The sequence below is a fragment of the Ceratotherium simum genome, chromosome 11 (assembly GCF_057802395.1).
Source record: "Ceratotherium simum simum isolate JZ-2026a chromosome 11, ASM5780239v1, whole genome shotgun sequence".
Classification (NCBI taxonomy): Eukaryota; Metazoa; Chordata; class Mammalia; order Perissodactyla; family Rhinocerotidae; genus Ceratotherium; species Ceratotherium simum.
In genome coordinates this window covers 29,269,415-29,285,001 of record NC_141910.1, presented here as the reverse complement: position 1 = coordinate 29,285,001, position 15,587 = coordinate 29,269,415, and the positions used below count along the sequence as shown (strand labels likewise).

Below are 15,587 nucleotides of genomic sequence, written 5' to 3'. Positions count from 1 at the left end.
TTGGTATAGCTTTTTAGCAAAAATTTGCAATTATCTTTAAGCAGTAAAAAATGCATGGCGGTAACTCTACAGAGAGCAGAATGAAGTCTCAATACCAATCCTCTTTATAGTGCTGCCAATGTGTGCCTTGTTTTCCAGACATCTCACCTGAATGGATGGCCTTCATCTGATTTCTGGATAGCTTGGATCACACCCTTATATATCCTAAAGCTGATGGTCACAGAGAGCAGGGCCAAGGCAATGTAGGCCGTTACACTCACAATGCTGAATACTGTCAACGAAAGCAGCAGGAATAAGCTGGCACCAAACACCACTCCAGTCTTCTTAATATCTCTCCAGTAGAGGAGGTCAACAACTGAAAATGAAAAAAGAAGGAATCTGAAATTAGAACATTATTTTATCCATTTGGATTTGACACATCTATATTTGCTCCACCTACAAAAATAAAACGGTCTCTAGATAAAGTAAAACCAAAACCTGAAATGTTAAACAAAGATTAACTTTATATGCTACATTTTAAACTCACTCTAAATTGTATATTAGTATAATACCTGCATTTATTTCTATTTACCATAAAATATTTTTCATTCAAATCTATTCCCTACATGTCCAAATCATTCTGGCTATACAAGATTATTAAATCTCTCAAGTATAGCATAGCAGACTTCTAATCCAAAACAAAAGGTTTCTTAAAAATCATCTTGGGGGTTTTCATCTTTATACAATGCATCATATATATTCAAATAATAGAAAAAAATCTTAACACACTCACTAAAATGAGATACTTCAGTGACACAAAAATATATTTATCTGTAGAAAAATCATAATTCAAAAACTGTTGAGAAATTAAAACTTTACTAAAAACTACACAGGAATTTCACAGCCCTGCTTTTAAGAGATCTCTCTTTGAGAAACTTAACAAAATTGTAACCTAACCTGGCTATCATTAAAACAAAAATTTCCTACAAAGCAAAAGGCAGAGGGAAACAGCCTTTAGATTACCTGAAAAGCTACTTTCCTCTAGGAGTAGATAAATATAATGACATAAAAATTTAAGTGTCAAAGAAAAACTAAACGTGTTACACTGTTATATAATGTTTATTAATAGTAAGGAGTCAGACAAAGTCTAACTTAGCAAGTTTGCTCTTGGCCTATGGTCACAGAGCCACTATGGGGATCAAATAACCACAGGTCTGTGTTCTCAAGATAGGGTTATGCACAACCCAAGGAGAATTCTGCAGTGTGCCAAAGGGCTCCTGAATTCACAGGATGAACATATTTCATCTCTCTCTGGATTGTGAACAATTTGGGGGGAGAAACATTCTTATAGTAAAATAAATATGGATATACTCTTGAGTACAATTTTAAATACCTGTTAATTTTTAAGATAAAGGAGGTGACAAAGAAAAATCACACTTCTAGGGGCTGCTTTGGTCTTGATCCCCAGGTCTTCTAAGGTATCTGACTTTCCTTTACCCTTAGAGGTACCTCTGTGGGGAAAAGTATGTATGTGAATTGTAAAATGTTAGATATTATTAAGAAGCCCTGAACATGAGTACTGATTAAGATATCTTAATTGCCTACCACAGTGTCTGGCTCATAGCAGGGGCTCAACAACACTTATTATGTTTAGGAAACGTTTATTCCATTCTCCCAAATATGACTTGATTTGAATGCTATTAATTTAATATTCTTCATATGATTTATAGCATTGTTTTCAAACTCTGGTTTCAACTATTTATTCAAGTTTTCCCCATCTCAAGTTCATTCCAACCCTGCCTAAAATTTCTACATCAGTTTTATTCTATTTAACTAGTTTCTACTACTCTACCAGTATACCAGCACAACTGCAAACTGACCAGAACTTGAAAGCGTGTATCTATGCTTTTAAAATGACATCATGAATAATGTCATATTGAATAAAGAGATAACAGCAATGCTAATAGTTTTCTGACATTCAGCAAACATTTATTGAGCTGATGCTGTTCAACAAACTCAACCTACTAGAATGAATTAGAAAACCTGAAAATAGGGACATGGACTTTCTCTTTAAGGCCCTGTCCAACTCTAAAACACTACAATTCTAGGAAGATGATAAGACACATAAAAACAATGTCAATAGGATTATAAAGTAAATACTGCACTGTTGTGAGAATTCAGAAAAGGAAAAAAAACTGGAGGAAATTTTAAAAGACTTTGTGAAAGAGACAGAATTGAACTGGGTCTTGAAGAATGGGTAGGGTCTAGAAAACCTGAAGGTGCAGGCCTAATTATAAGTCTCTGCTAACAATGATTCTAATAATAAATGCAGGGTTTTTTTAACAGGGTATAGTGAGAGGGTAGGGGAAGCAATAATAAAGACATAATTGCTTCCTGGGAGGCTCTCCTGTGCCCCACAACAGTGACTTATACAAGACAGACAAAGCACTTAGGCTCTGGAGTCAGATCATCTAGACCCGAACTCTGGCTCCATAACTTACTAGCTGTGTGACCTCAGGCAACTCATTAAATCCCTCTACACTTCAGTTTCTTCATCTATAAAATGTGTATACAAATAGGAATGATCTTATTGAGATATTGTGAGGATTAAGTGAGATAATGAATTAAAATTTTTCATTAATAAGATAATGAATATAATGCACTTAATATAGTACATAGCATACAGTAAATTCTTAAATGTCAATGATATTATTTGTTGTTATTATTATTATTATAAATATCACCATAATCACTATCACCTTTCTTATCTAGGTATTTAAATAGTAAATATATAAAGAAAACAAAAAGAAAATTCCAACCTTATTAACTTGTAAGTTAATAAACTGTATTTCTGTGTTATAAAAGTTGATAACCTAGAAGAATAAGCAAGTAAGGTATACCTCAAATCTATTTTTATATAAACAAATGCTCTTTTATAAAAACTGTCTGGTTCTCAAAGTGCTCCAAAACATTTATTAACCGTCAAAATCACTATGGTGATAAGTTCAAATAAATGCAGACATCCTTATTATTCCTTACCATCCATAAAAACTACTCCGTAAAAGCTGACTATGAAATAGATGACTTTAAATCTGAGTGGTATGTACAACATAAATTAATGTCTAATCAAATTATCTAACATAGTAGATATACTGTCCAAGCAGTTTCAATGACTAGATAAGAATTATTTATAATTAGTCTATGATTTCTATATAGACGGATATGGTGGAAGGAAATATCAGTGACCAGGATTCAAGAGACCCATGTCCTAGTACTGGCTCTGCAACTGTGTAACTTTGGACGAGACTCAAACTTCTCTGGACCTTAGTTTTATCATCAGTAAATAAGGCGTTAGATAAAAGATTTCTCTTTTCCCTTCAGAAACTAACATGATTCACACTACAAAGATACACATCACTTCTACATTCAAATTCCTAGTGGGTCCAAATAAATGAGATTTTATTGCTATATCATCTGTGCCAAATATAATTTACAAATATCTCCTTCCTTTTTAGATCTAGATTTTTGAGGGCGAGAGAGGCTTAAATATTTTTATTCATATCAGTCTTTTAAAATGAACCTTCCTAGAAACATTGTTTTTTTAAGTATCAAACATTATTAAAATTTCAGGAAAACAATAAATTCATATTCCTACAATTTTTCAAGCAATTATAAACTATATCATTATAGCAATAGTATGAGAGAAGCTAAAAAAAAAGATTGAAAAGCTACAGACCTGTTAAGCCTGACAGATGTTTTAGAAATGTTTTCCAGGTTGCTGATCTACATTCTCCACATCTCCCTTTATTTCCTGAGTCAACATTTACTGGGCACTTACTTCATGCCAAACACTGTACACTATACAACGGTATCTCCTTCAATTATTAAAATCCTATGAGGTAGGTTTTCAGACAAGAAAGTGAGACTCAGCTCTTACATGACTGGACCTAGATCACTTAATTAATAAGTGGTAGAACATGCATTTTAACACAGGCTTCCTCTTGATAAAACTCATACTCTCCATGTACAACGCTACATGGAAGGCTCAGCACATTCAAGTTCTTCAAATGTTACACATTTGCACAAATAATGAATAGGCAGAGTGTAAGCAGATAATTATCACATGTGAGATGAATCACAAAGGCCAAGAAGAAAAGTCTAAGTAAAATCAACAAGATAGGTTAATAGGAACACATAAATTTTAATGTGAATACTTCACCTATAGTTAAATCCAAAAAAGAGAAGAGAGCTCTACTCCTATACGCTTGACAGGTATTTTCCCATAGTAGAAAACTATAATTAATCAAGTTGTTGAAACCATCTTTTAAAAAGAATGTGAATCTGATTAAGTAAAATTAGGATATACCTACACAAAAGAATATGATATAGCCATTAAAGACAGTGATGTAGACCTTTATTACCATAGAAACATCCATGATAAATGAAAACAGAATGTTACAAAAAGATTCATATAGTATAGTCCCACTTAAAAAAATGATACATGTATAACTATGAAGTCTGAAAGGATAGAGGTTTTATCTCTGGGTAGTAGGGTTAGAGATGAGTTTAACTTGTTTCTTTAATCCCTTCTAGGCCATCTGAAAATGTCCCCCCTCCAATGGCAAGCATGAATATTACTATTATACTTAGGAGAAATTCATCCCTTTCTATTCCTGTTTGATACCACTAAAGATCTTATAACATGAGTGTAGTTTTCTCAGTAGGCTTTCCTATTGGGAGGAGAATATACTGTCTGCTAGTTTAACAAATATTTAGATCCAGCCGATGGTCAAAATTCTAACAGTATATAACTAAGTTGATAATTTTGGTGCTTTGGGTTGAATCAAGTCAATTTCCCCAAAGTTGATGATATGGGAATAGTCATGTATACGGTCCAGCAGTATTCAGTGATTACAGCCTGAAATACATTTAACTGCATGAAAGTACAGTAAACCCTAACCTACTACTTCTCTTCCACCTATCATATGGTTCCTAGGAATGAGGCCTTTTCAATAAATGGAAAAGCTCTGAAAATCACATATGCAAGCCCACACATATTGTGCGAAAATATGTAAATAGCTATAGGAGAATACTCAAAGCAGATACAACGAGTCCTAGGGAAGCCCTGGTAGAGCCACAGACCCTTAGAGCACTGAAGTGGGAAAAAGGGAAGAATAGCCAAGAGAGACAAGACAAGTAGGTACCAATTAGTCACACATAAGACAAAATTAATATATCCTAGAATAGAAAGGTCTGAGAGGAAATCTACACTGTTACCAAAGTCACTGTGCAAAGTATAGAAGGATTTAAATCTTTTTTTTGGTAAAGGACTCCAAGAAATTGTTAGTGAAGCTTCCAAGGATGACAAAAATATTAGTTTCTGTCAAACACAGTTGCTGCCTTAACTGACATTTACCAATATTTCTAGTCTCTCACAGATTCTTTAAATTGATTTTAACAAAAAAATTTGGAAGATTAAGTTTATCCAGAATTGTTATTCTTCCGGGGGGGGTGGGGGGGTAGGAGTCATAAAGTTTTATTAAAACCCTTTCTAAGAAATATATTCAAATATTGTTGATTCTAATATTCAAGAGATTTATGTCCATTAGTTAATCTAGATGTTTGCTCAATCCTGATACCAAAATCAGGCAAAGACATCACAAGAAAAGAAAACCACAGACCAATATTCCTTATGAATACAGACACAATAATCCTCAACAAAATACTAGCAAACTGAATCTAGCAACACTTAAAAACGATTATATACCATGGCCAAGTGGTATTTATCCCAGGTATACAAGGTTGGTTCAACATATGAAAACCAATCAATATAACATACCATATTAAGAGAATTAAGGACAAAAACCACATGATCATCACAATAGACACAGAAAAAGCATCTGACAAAATCCAACATCCTTTCATTATAAAAATACTCAACAAACTAGAAATAGAAAGAACGTCCTCAAGCTGATAAGGAGTATCTACAAAAACTCCACAGCTAACATCATACTTAATGGTGAATGACTGAAAGCTTTCCCCCTAAGACCAGGAACATGACCAAGATATCCATCTTTTTCCACTTTTGGTCAACACTGTCCTGGAGGTAGGAGGCAGGACAGTAACTCAAGAAAAAGAAATTAAAAACATCCAGATTGTAAGGAAAGAAATTAAACAATCTCTATTTGCAAATAACATGATCTTGTATATAGAAAATCCTAAGGAATCCACAAAAAAGCCACTAGAACTAATAAATGAGTCCAGAAAGGTTGCAGGATATAAGATCAATATACAAAACTCAATTATATTTCCATATACTAGCAACGAACAATCTAAAAATGGAATAAGAAAACTCCATTTATATTAGCATCAAAAAGAATAAAATAATTAGGAACAAAGTTAAAAAAAAGTACAAGACTTAGAAACTAAAAAGTATTGTTGAAAGAAGTTAATGACAAATAAATGGAAAGACATCCCATGTTTATGGATTAGAAGGCATTACTATTAAGATGGTAATACTCCTTAAACTGATCTACAGTGCAATCTCTATCAAAATCCTAGCTGGCTTTTAGCAGAAATTGACAGGCCAATTGGAGAATTCATATGGAAATACTAAGATCCAGAAGAGCCAATACAATCCTGAAAAACAACAAAGTTGGTGAAGTCACACTTCTCTTTCTCAAAACTTCTTACAAAGCTACAGTAATCAAGATAGTGTGGTAGTTGGACAAGGATGGACAGATAGATCAATGGAATAAAATTAAGAGTCCAGAAATAAATCCCTACATTTATGGTCAATTGATTTCGACAAGGGTGTCAAGACAATTCAATGGGGGAAAGAAGAGTTTTTTCAACAAATGGTGCTCGGACAACTGGATATCCAACTGCAAAACAATGAAGTTGGACCCCTACCTTACACTACATATAAAAATTAACTCAAAATGGATCAAAGACCTAAATAGCTTAAACTATAAAACTCTTAGAAGAAAAAAATAGGTGCAAATCTTCATGACTTTGGATTAGACAATGGTTTCTTAGATATGACATCAAAAACACAAGCAGTAAAAGAAAAAATAAATAAATTAGACCTCATTAAAATTAAAAACTTTTGGGCCGGCCCCGTGGCTTAGCGGTTAAGTGCGTGCGCTCCGCTGCTGGCGGCCCGGGTTCGGATCCTGGGCGCGCACCGACGCACCGCTTCTCCGGCCATGCTGAGGCCGCGTCCCACATAGAGCAACTAGATGGATGTGCAGCTATGACATACAACTATCTACTGGGGCTTTGAGGGGAAAAAATAAACAAATAAAATCTTTAAAAAAAAAAATTAAAAACTTTTGTGCTTCAAAAGACTCTATCAAGAAAGTGAAAAGACAACCCACAGAATAGGAGAAAATATTTACAGATCAAACATCTGATAAGGGACTTGTATTCAGAATATATAAAAGACTCTTACAATTCAACAAAAAGACAAACCAATTAAAAATGGGTAAAGGATCTGAATAGAAATTTTTCCAAAGAATATATATAAATGGCCAATAAGCAATGAAAAGACACTCAACATCATTAGAGAAATGCAAACCAAAATCACAATCAGATACCACTTCAGACCCACTGGGATGGCTAAAATAGATGGACAATAACAAATGTTAACAAGAAGTGACGAAGATTGGAAGCCTCTTACATTGCTGATGGGAATGTAAAATTCAGCCAATGTGAAAAACAGTTTGGCAATTCCTCAAAAAGTTAAACACAGAGTTACCATATGACCCAGCAATTCTACTCCTATGAATTTCCACCCAAAAGACTAGAAAACCTATGTCCACACAAAAACTTGTACACGAGTGTTCGTAGCAGCATTATTTATAATAATGAAAAAGGGAACAACCCAAATATCCATCAATTGATGAATGGATAAACAAAATATGGTATATCCACACAGGGAAATATTATTGGGCCATAAAAAGGAATGAAGTACTGATACAGGGTACATCGTGAACTAACCGTGAAAACATTACGGTAAGTGAAAGAAGCCAGACACAAATGGCCACATAGTTGTACGAGTCTGTTTATATAAAATGTCTAGAATAGGCAATTCTATAGAGACCGAAAGTAGATCAGTGGTTGCCAGGGGCTGGGAGGAATGGAGATGAAGAATGACTGCTAACGGGTATGGGGGTTTTCTTGGGGGGTGATGAAACGTTCTGTAATTAGATCATGGTGATGGTCACACAATTTTGTGCATATACAAAAAAATCAACAAATTGTACACTTACAAATTTTAAGTAAATTATTAAAAAATCACTCATTTTAACAAGTTTCTCTGCTGGGCTGTAAGCTTCGTAAGAGAACATGTTGTCTTATTACCGACCATATCCCCAGAGCTGAGCACAAAGCCTGAATCAACTAAACTTTCAAAGAATATTACTGACTGACTGATTAGAATGAATGCATACTTTATGCCAGTTTAAGGCATACATTAATTCTAATTAATTTATTCAAAAAATGTTTCTATGCTTTGGATTTTACATTTGTTTTATTTAAACTATTTTCAGATATCTACACTCATTAAATAACAAAAAGAAATGCTTTCTGATAATTTATAAAACACCAAATATGGTTTTATAGGCTTGTCTCTCCTAACTAGACCCCGAAGGGTTGATGAATGCCTTCATCTTTATATTCTCATTATCTGCTTCATTAATATTTGCTGCACTGCCTGAATAGTGGCCAGATTATCCTTAGGAATAGAAACATTTTAATTAAAGACTATAATATTTTCAAGTTAAAATAAGGGGAATCTTTAAGAACTATAGGGTCACTAAAATGCTAATTTTGGATTCCTCTGTAATCACTTTATTAGTTCTGTTTATGAGTGAAGAGTTAATGGCCTCTTTATTCTTGAGAAACCAAAATTAAGACAAAGAGCTTGTGCAAGGAAAGCTTAACCTTTCATGGTTGCTCAAGTCTCCTTCTATACTGCAGAATAAAATGTCAATCATGCGAGGTAATCTACTGTGGCCTCAACTTTACTCTTACATAAAATGTTCATGAAATATCCATTTAAAGACATGAGAATAACAGTGCCTTTCCTCTTATAACTGTGGGGAATGCTTATGGATTACTAAAATAATGTTGATCAACTTAAACAAATTTTTGTCATTTAGAAAAAAGTGATTTGCCCCCTGCAGTGCTTGCCCACTTTTGTTTTCAAAATAAAAATGTGAAAAATGTTTATTTTGATTATGTTCTGTACAGTGCACGGAGCAGTAGCGTCTCTATCAAACTAAAATTTTAATTTAAAATAATTCAGTACATACAATCTTTTCTTCAAAATAAAAACTTCTAGCCCAATGCAGAGTAAGAAGAGTTGTCTACATTTGGTAATCATAAACTGTCATCTGTCACAGCTAAAAATAGTGCCAGCATGCATGCCTTACATGCAGAAGTCATCTAATTACATTTTGCCTCAAATCAAATTCTTACTGAAGCTCTTCCTTGAATAGCCTGAAGTCAGGTTTCAATTCTAAAATCTTTTGTCTAGGGGGAAAAAAGGTTGAACTAGCTGGTCGTAAAAATACTGGGAGGACAAGGAATGGCTAGCAGGAAAATACCTACTTCCTAAGCAAAAGCAAATATTAAGTTCTCTTTAATAAAGTCAGGTAAAGAATGAGATAGGTAGTTATATAGGAAATAAATATATAACTATTAGCATGATATTCAAAATTTAGTTATTTTTCACAACCATAATCTTTACATTAATAAATAATTATGTATTTATTACGAATTACAATTCTTAAATCAAGTTCTTCCCAATTGCCAGGAAAAGTGTCTAGAATTCAGAGTTGATCATTTAGCACCACAGAGTAAGCTTTTACATCCACATAGTAAGCATTCACTTGGCTAACAAATGACAGGTGAAGGTCCAGAAAAAGATCTGTGCAGAGTGGGAGCTTAACTCGCTCAGCAAAGACAGTAAGAGGAGTTTGAGTCCTGTTTCTTCCTTCTATTTATCATCAGTATGACCCTGACTAGATCACTTAACCTAGTCTCCTCATATGTAAAATTAGAAAAATGACACCCAGCTATAAAGTTAGTTGAAACTGAAAGGAGATTTCACTCATGGAAATGCTTGATAAACTAAACACACTACATAAAGGTAATATCTCAAGAGATAAAGTCAAGCGGGGCAATGAAATATCAAATGCAATGTTTAACTAAGCTCTGATTTTTTCTTTCCCCCTGAGGAAGATTCACCCTGAGCTAACATCTGTTGCCAATCTTCCTGTTTTGTATGTGAGCTGCCATCACAGCATGGCCACTGACAGATGAGTGCTGTAGGTCCACCACGCCCAGGAACTGAACCCTGGCCACCAAAGCAGAGCATGCTGAACTTAACCACTAGGCTGCCAGGGCTGGCCCAAGCTCTTGATTGTTTTAAAGGTGAATTCAACGTGCTCTGAAAGCACTGTTAACTTGGTTTCCAGTTAGCAAGTTTCAGGTTGATGGATATCTAGTATTGCTACAAAGTATCTCAACCAAACATATGGCAAACCAGCATCTCTCTTGGCCATCTCCTCTTCCTGTAACTAGAGTTTTTGAAAGATACACACACAATTTCAGGTCCTCGTCTCTTTCATCACTAAATCTTTCCTGCCTTACTTCTGACAACATTACAGTCGTTGGCCAATTTCAACTACCACACATCTAAAGAAAAAACATTTTATGTAAAGCTAGTATAAATTTTATACTTGGCTTTTCTATAATAATTTAGTAATCCTCTATTCTGAGCAAGGAACTGTAGGAGTACTTCATATACATTATCACTAATCACAACAACTCTATAAAGTATTTATTATCTGCGTTTTATACGAGGCAACTGAGGCTTAGAAGTATTATTAAATAAATTGTGCAGGGTTATAGACTGAAATTCAGGTCTGACCATGAAGGTCTTACTCTTTCCAGCACACCACATTTTGTATTTAAAGGAATATATCAGTACTCATTTGCTTTTTATCCTACTTGAGGATGCCAAATGGTGTTTCAACCTCAATTTAAATAAATAAGATGAAAGAAGCAATTTACTAACACCATAAGCAATGTTATATATGCAGACCAATAAATCCCAGTAATATAGATTCAATAATAGGAGTAAATCATGTTCTGTTTCAATTGCAAATTGTGTGTCCTAGAAGCTATCTAAATTGTCCCTCACTTTGAAAATAATAAATTAAAATTATAACTAAATAGCTACACAACATACACAGATAGATAGATAAAACAACACAAATCAACCACAATGTAAAATCGCAAATCTTCCTAATAATGCAGGATTTTTATAAGGTTTATGTTGTGAGTGATGTTGGAGAATTACTCCAAAAAAGATTGACAGTCTAATAGGCACTTTAAAACAGAATATCTGACCTCAAAAATTAAGAGAAGCCACTAGGAAAGTCAATAAAACCCTGGAACATTTTTTGGAAAGAGAGACTATACATATGATCCACTGTGAAATTCAACATGAAGTAAAAGATGCCATTTTGTGCTGCCAAACAATTTTGTGGTAAAAATTACACAAGCCAAAAGCCCAAAAACTTGATTTATTCTCTGTCCAGTCTAAGAACTTATGCACAACTATAATTACAACCTAAATTTTGTTAAGCATAAACTAAAACTTATTTTCATAACTGTTGGATTTATGTTTCAAGATAAAGTCTTAATCAAATCTTTTCCCCTCCATTATTTGCTATGAAATTTGAGTTCACTTTAAGTGGTCTTTTTTCCTATTTTAAGTATCTTCAAGTAGAAAATGTCTCAATATATTGCAGGAAAGTAAAAACTACCTATGGTTGCCTGTCACATTCTAAGGATAATACCAATTTCTCCGAGATAGAGAACAGTGAGTTCAATAACCACCACATATGCCTCATTTATTAGTTAATTAAATTCACTGATGTACTTAATTAGTTCATGTAGATTTCAATACTTACTTTAATCTCACATTCTATTTCCAGCTTTATTAGAAGACAAAAAGTATAGCAGAAAATAATTATAACTTCCCACTTTCAATTTCTCAAAACCATGATCATTTTCCCTTCACAGGAAAATTCATATAGCTAATTCTACTCTCTCTAACGTAAAGCTAAATAAATATCTAAGCATGTTATATACATATATTCCAAGCCAATGATTCTCCCTACCTGCACAAACTTTAACAATCTTCAGTTGTAAAAGATGTCAAAATAAGGACTCTTCCTATAAAATCTATATTTCTGGTAAATTTTGGTAAGCATGTACTTATTTACTTTAAATGACTAGAACTGATCAAGAGTTACACAAATGGAAACCTAAAATCAGAATATACATTGGTTCAAAATGCATAATTTACTATGGTTTAAATTTTACTTCTTGTTGGCATCCAAGCATTACAAGAAATAGGCATCAAACATTAGAAATAGGAAATCACTGCTCAAAATCCTATTTTCTACTAATAAAAACTAAATGGAAAACATACTGTTCTGTAACTCTAGAAACTTGAAAAGTTTCATAAACTGGAATGGGGGGAAAAACTCAAAGCAAATTACTAGTTGAAAAAAAGAGAATGAACTTCACCCAGTAGGTAAACTAGTTACATTTATACTTCTATAACCTTATATACCTATTGTACGCAATATAAATGCTCACTGAATAAATAGTACAGACAATCAAACGAGGTAAAATATTCACATCATTGACCAGAATAATCTACTTTAAATTATTTTAGATTATTTAGGTGGAAAAAAAATACAGATGAGTGTATACAACAAGGAACAGCTATAAGTCATCACATTCTTATGAAAAACCAGAATTTTAGCAAATCTGTAGTCTGAGAGTAGAAATTCCTAAATCTATTTCAATGCCCAATTTTTAACATTAGATATGCAGGAATATCATTAATATTTGATAATTTTTTAATCTTTAAGTTGCTTTGAGCTCCTTAAGTAAATACTATTTGTATAGAATAAATATAAGATAGTGGTGATATAGTATTTGAGGAGACACAACAGTATTTAGTGTCTAGCAATACCTTATATAAATGCCTACGAAGTGAGTGGATTAAAAAATTTGAAAGCCATGAAGCATATTTAAATAGATATATTTATACATTTTATACACACACACACACACACACAGTAACATAAGTCAGCATTATCCATGATAAAGCAGAGAAACAAACAGAAAATTTGGTCTCAGAATACTGCTCTGAAGATGCTCCGAAGATGCAAAGAGAAATACTCGCTAAATTAAATTTAATAACATCCTTTAACCTAAATTTTAGCAAGAGATGGGATCAAGTGAATAAATAAAAAGGGAACCTAGGGGATACCTAGAGACCAAAATAAGAATTCTATTCACTGCTTAAATATTTTTCCTACACAAGCATGTAATCCAATCTCTAAAGACAAAGGGAAATTATATTCCTGGCCCCCAGAGTATGCACTAAGCTTAACTGTTTGACAATACTAAACTACTAACCACACCTACCCTCTTTCATGGTTAGTGTGATAGACTACTGCCTCTTTTATTGCAGAGTGAGGACCATACAAAAAGAAATATATACCAGGTTCAGTAAGATGCCACAGTTAGACTATAAATGAATAAAATATCAAAACATGGGTTGTTTTATCTTTTATATTTTTCAATCTCCAGTTGTGGCAAGTACAAATATAAACTATAAAAACAAAGGCCCCACACCACCAGCTGAGTGGTCCTGAACAAATAATTTAATCTCTTGGTTTCCTTACCTGTAAAATGAGAAAGTTGAAATTAATGACTAATAAATAAGATGCCTTTTCTGCAGGATAATCAAAAAATCCTGGATTTATAAAAGTTGCTTAAGTTATTTAATTGCTCCTTTAAGAAAGGGTAAAGTTGGGAATCTCTTTTCTTATTTCTCTCACTTGAAAAAACAATTTTAAAAAGTTCCAAGATTGTACAGGGTTCAAGGCCAGGAGTAAACCTGGCTGAACATCAGAACTCTCAGCCTCTCACTTCATCAAGAAGCTATGCAGAGTCAACGAGGAGACCCAGTGATGAAGCCACCATTGTTTCTGCCCTCAAGGAATTTACAGGCTAGAAAAAGAGCTGATATATATATAATTGTAATAGAAGGCACAAAATGAAAACCAAGAGATGGGAGTTCTGAGGCACATTGGATTACTTCCACCTGAGAGGATTAGTGAACACCTCAGAAAGGATTAGGCTTTGATAAGCAGACTTGGGCAAAATGAAACGAGAAGAAGGGGCACTCGAGACAGAGAGAAAAACACAAGCCAAGACAAAGAACAGGCATGTTTAGGGAACGAGTCCTTCAGTGTGGCTGGAGACAGAATAATGGGAGATGGGATTACAAAGGCTGGGACTAGACCATGGAAAGCCTTTTAAAAGTCCAGTATAGGGGCCGGCCCAGTGGTGTGCTGGTTAAGTTGGCATGCTCTGCTTTGGTGGCCTGGGGTTCGTGGGTTCGGATCCCAGCCACAGACATACACACCGCTCATCAAGCCATGCTGTGGCAGCGTCCCATATAAAGTAGAGGAAGACTGGCATAGATGTTAGCTCAGGGACAATCTTCCTCAAGCAAAAAGAGGAGGATTGGCAACAGATGTTAGCTCAGGGCCAATCTTACCAAAAAAAAAAAAAAATTTACAAGTCCAGGATAGACAGTATGAACTTAATTTGAAAAGTAAAGGAAAACCCCTTAAGTGCTATGATTACAGCCACACTCTAGCAAGATTAATTTGGCTGTGACACATAGGATTTAGTGAAAAAACCAGTTAGGAGTCCTGGTGAGGCATTAGGAGTACCCAGACTTGGGTAAATAAAGAAAACAGGATATTTCCACCATTGCTCCCACTACTCATCCACACAAGACTTTAAACCATACACAAAAGAAAACACTCTCAAATTTACTCTTTTTCAATATAATCCTGGTTATCATCGAGTAATTTACTTAAAACTGACAAAACAGCTAGCTTAGAGTTAAAAACCATCAGAAATGCATACATAGTATTTAATCTTGGCCAAATTTTCAGGACAGACACTCCCATACATTGCTCAAAATAATTTGTACATAGGGCCGGCTCGGTGGCCCAAGTGGTTGGGTGCGTGCGCTCCGCTGCAGCAGCCCGGGGTTTGCCGGTTCAGATCCCAGGCACGCACCGACATACCACTTGTCAAGCCATCCTGTGGTGGCGTCCCATGTAAAGTAGAGCAAGATGGGCATGGATGTTAGCCCAGGGCCAGTCTTCCTCAGCAAAAAGAGGAGGACTGGCAGATGTTAGCTCAGGGCCCATCTTCCTCACAAAAAATAATAATAATAATAATAATTTGTACAATCTTTCTGGAGGGCAGTTTTGCAACATGAACTAAAAGCCTAAATACTATAAACCAGCAATCTGAAATAATCATGGATAAAAATAAATATTTATATTCAATTATATTCATTTTAGCACCATTTATACTTGCAAACACTTTAGGAATAACTTGAATATTTAACTCTCTGGGATTAACAGTACATACTTTAGAATACTACAGCCATTAAAACAATGTCAAATATTTTCAAATGAAAGGTA

General features: G+C 34.2%; 1 protein-coding gene across 4 annotated transcripts in view; it reads right to left on the bottom strand.

Annotated features, from left to right (window-relative positions):
* The window catches only part of RTN4 (reticulon 4), a 74,211-nt gene that overhangs the window by 12,964 nt on the left and 45,660 nt on the right, over positions 1-15,587 (bottom strand). For all 4 annotated transcript variants that reach the window (XM_004436632.3, XM_004436636.3, XM_004436637.3 and 1 more), the window contains one exon: positions 148-355. In XM_004436632.3, coding sequence (XP_004436689.1) covers positions 148-355 — 208 coding nt within the window. The remainder of the gene's footprint in view (positions 1-147; positions 356-15,587) is intronic.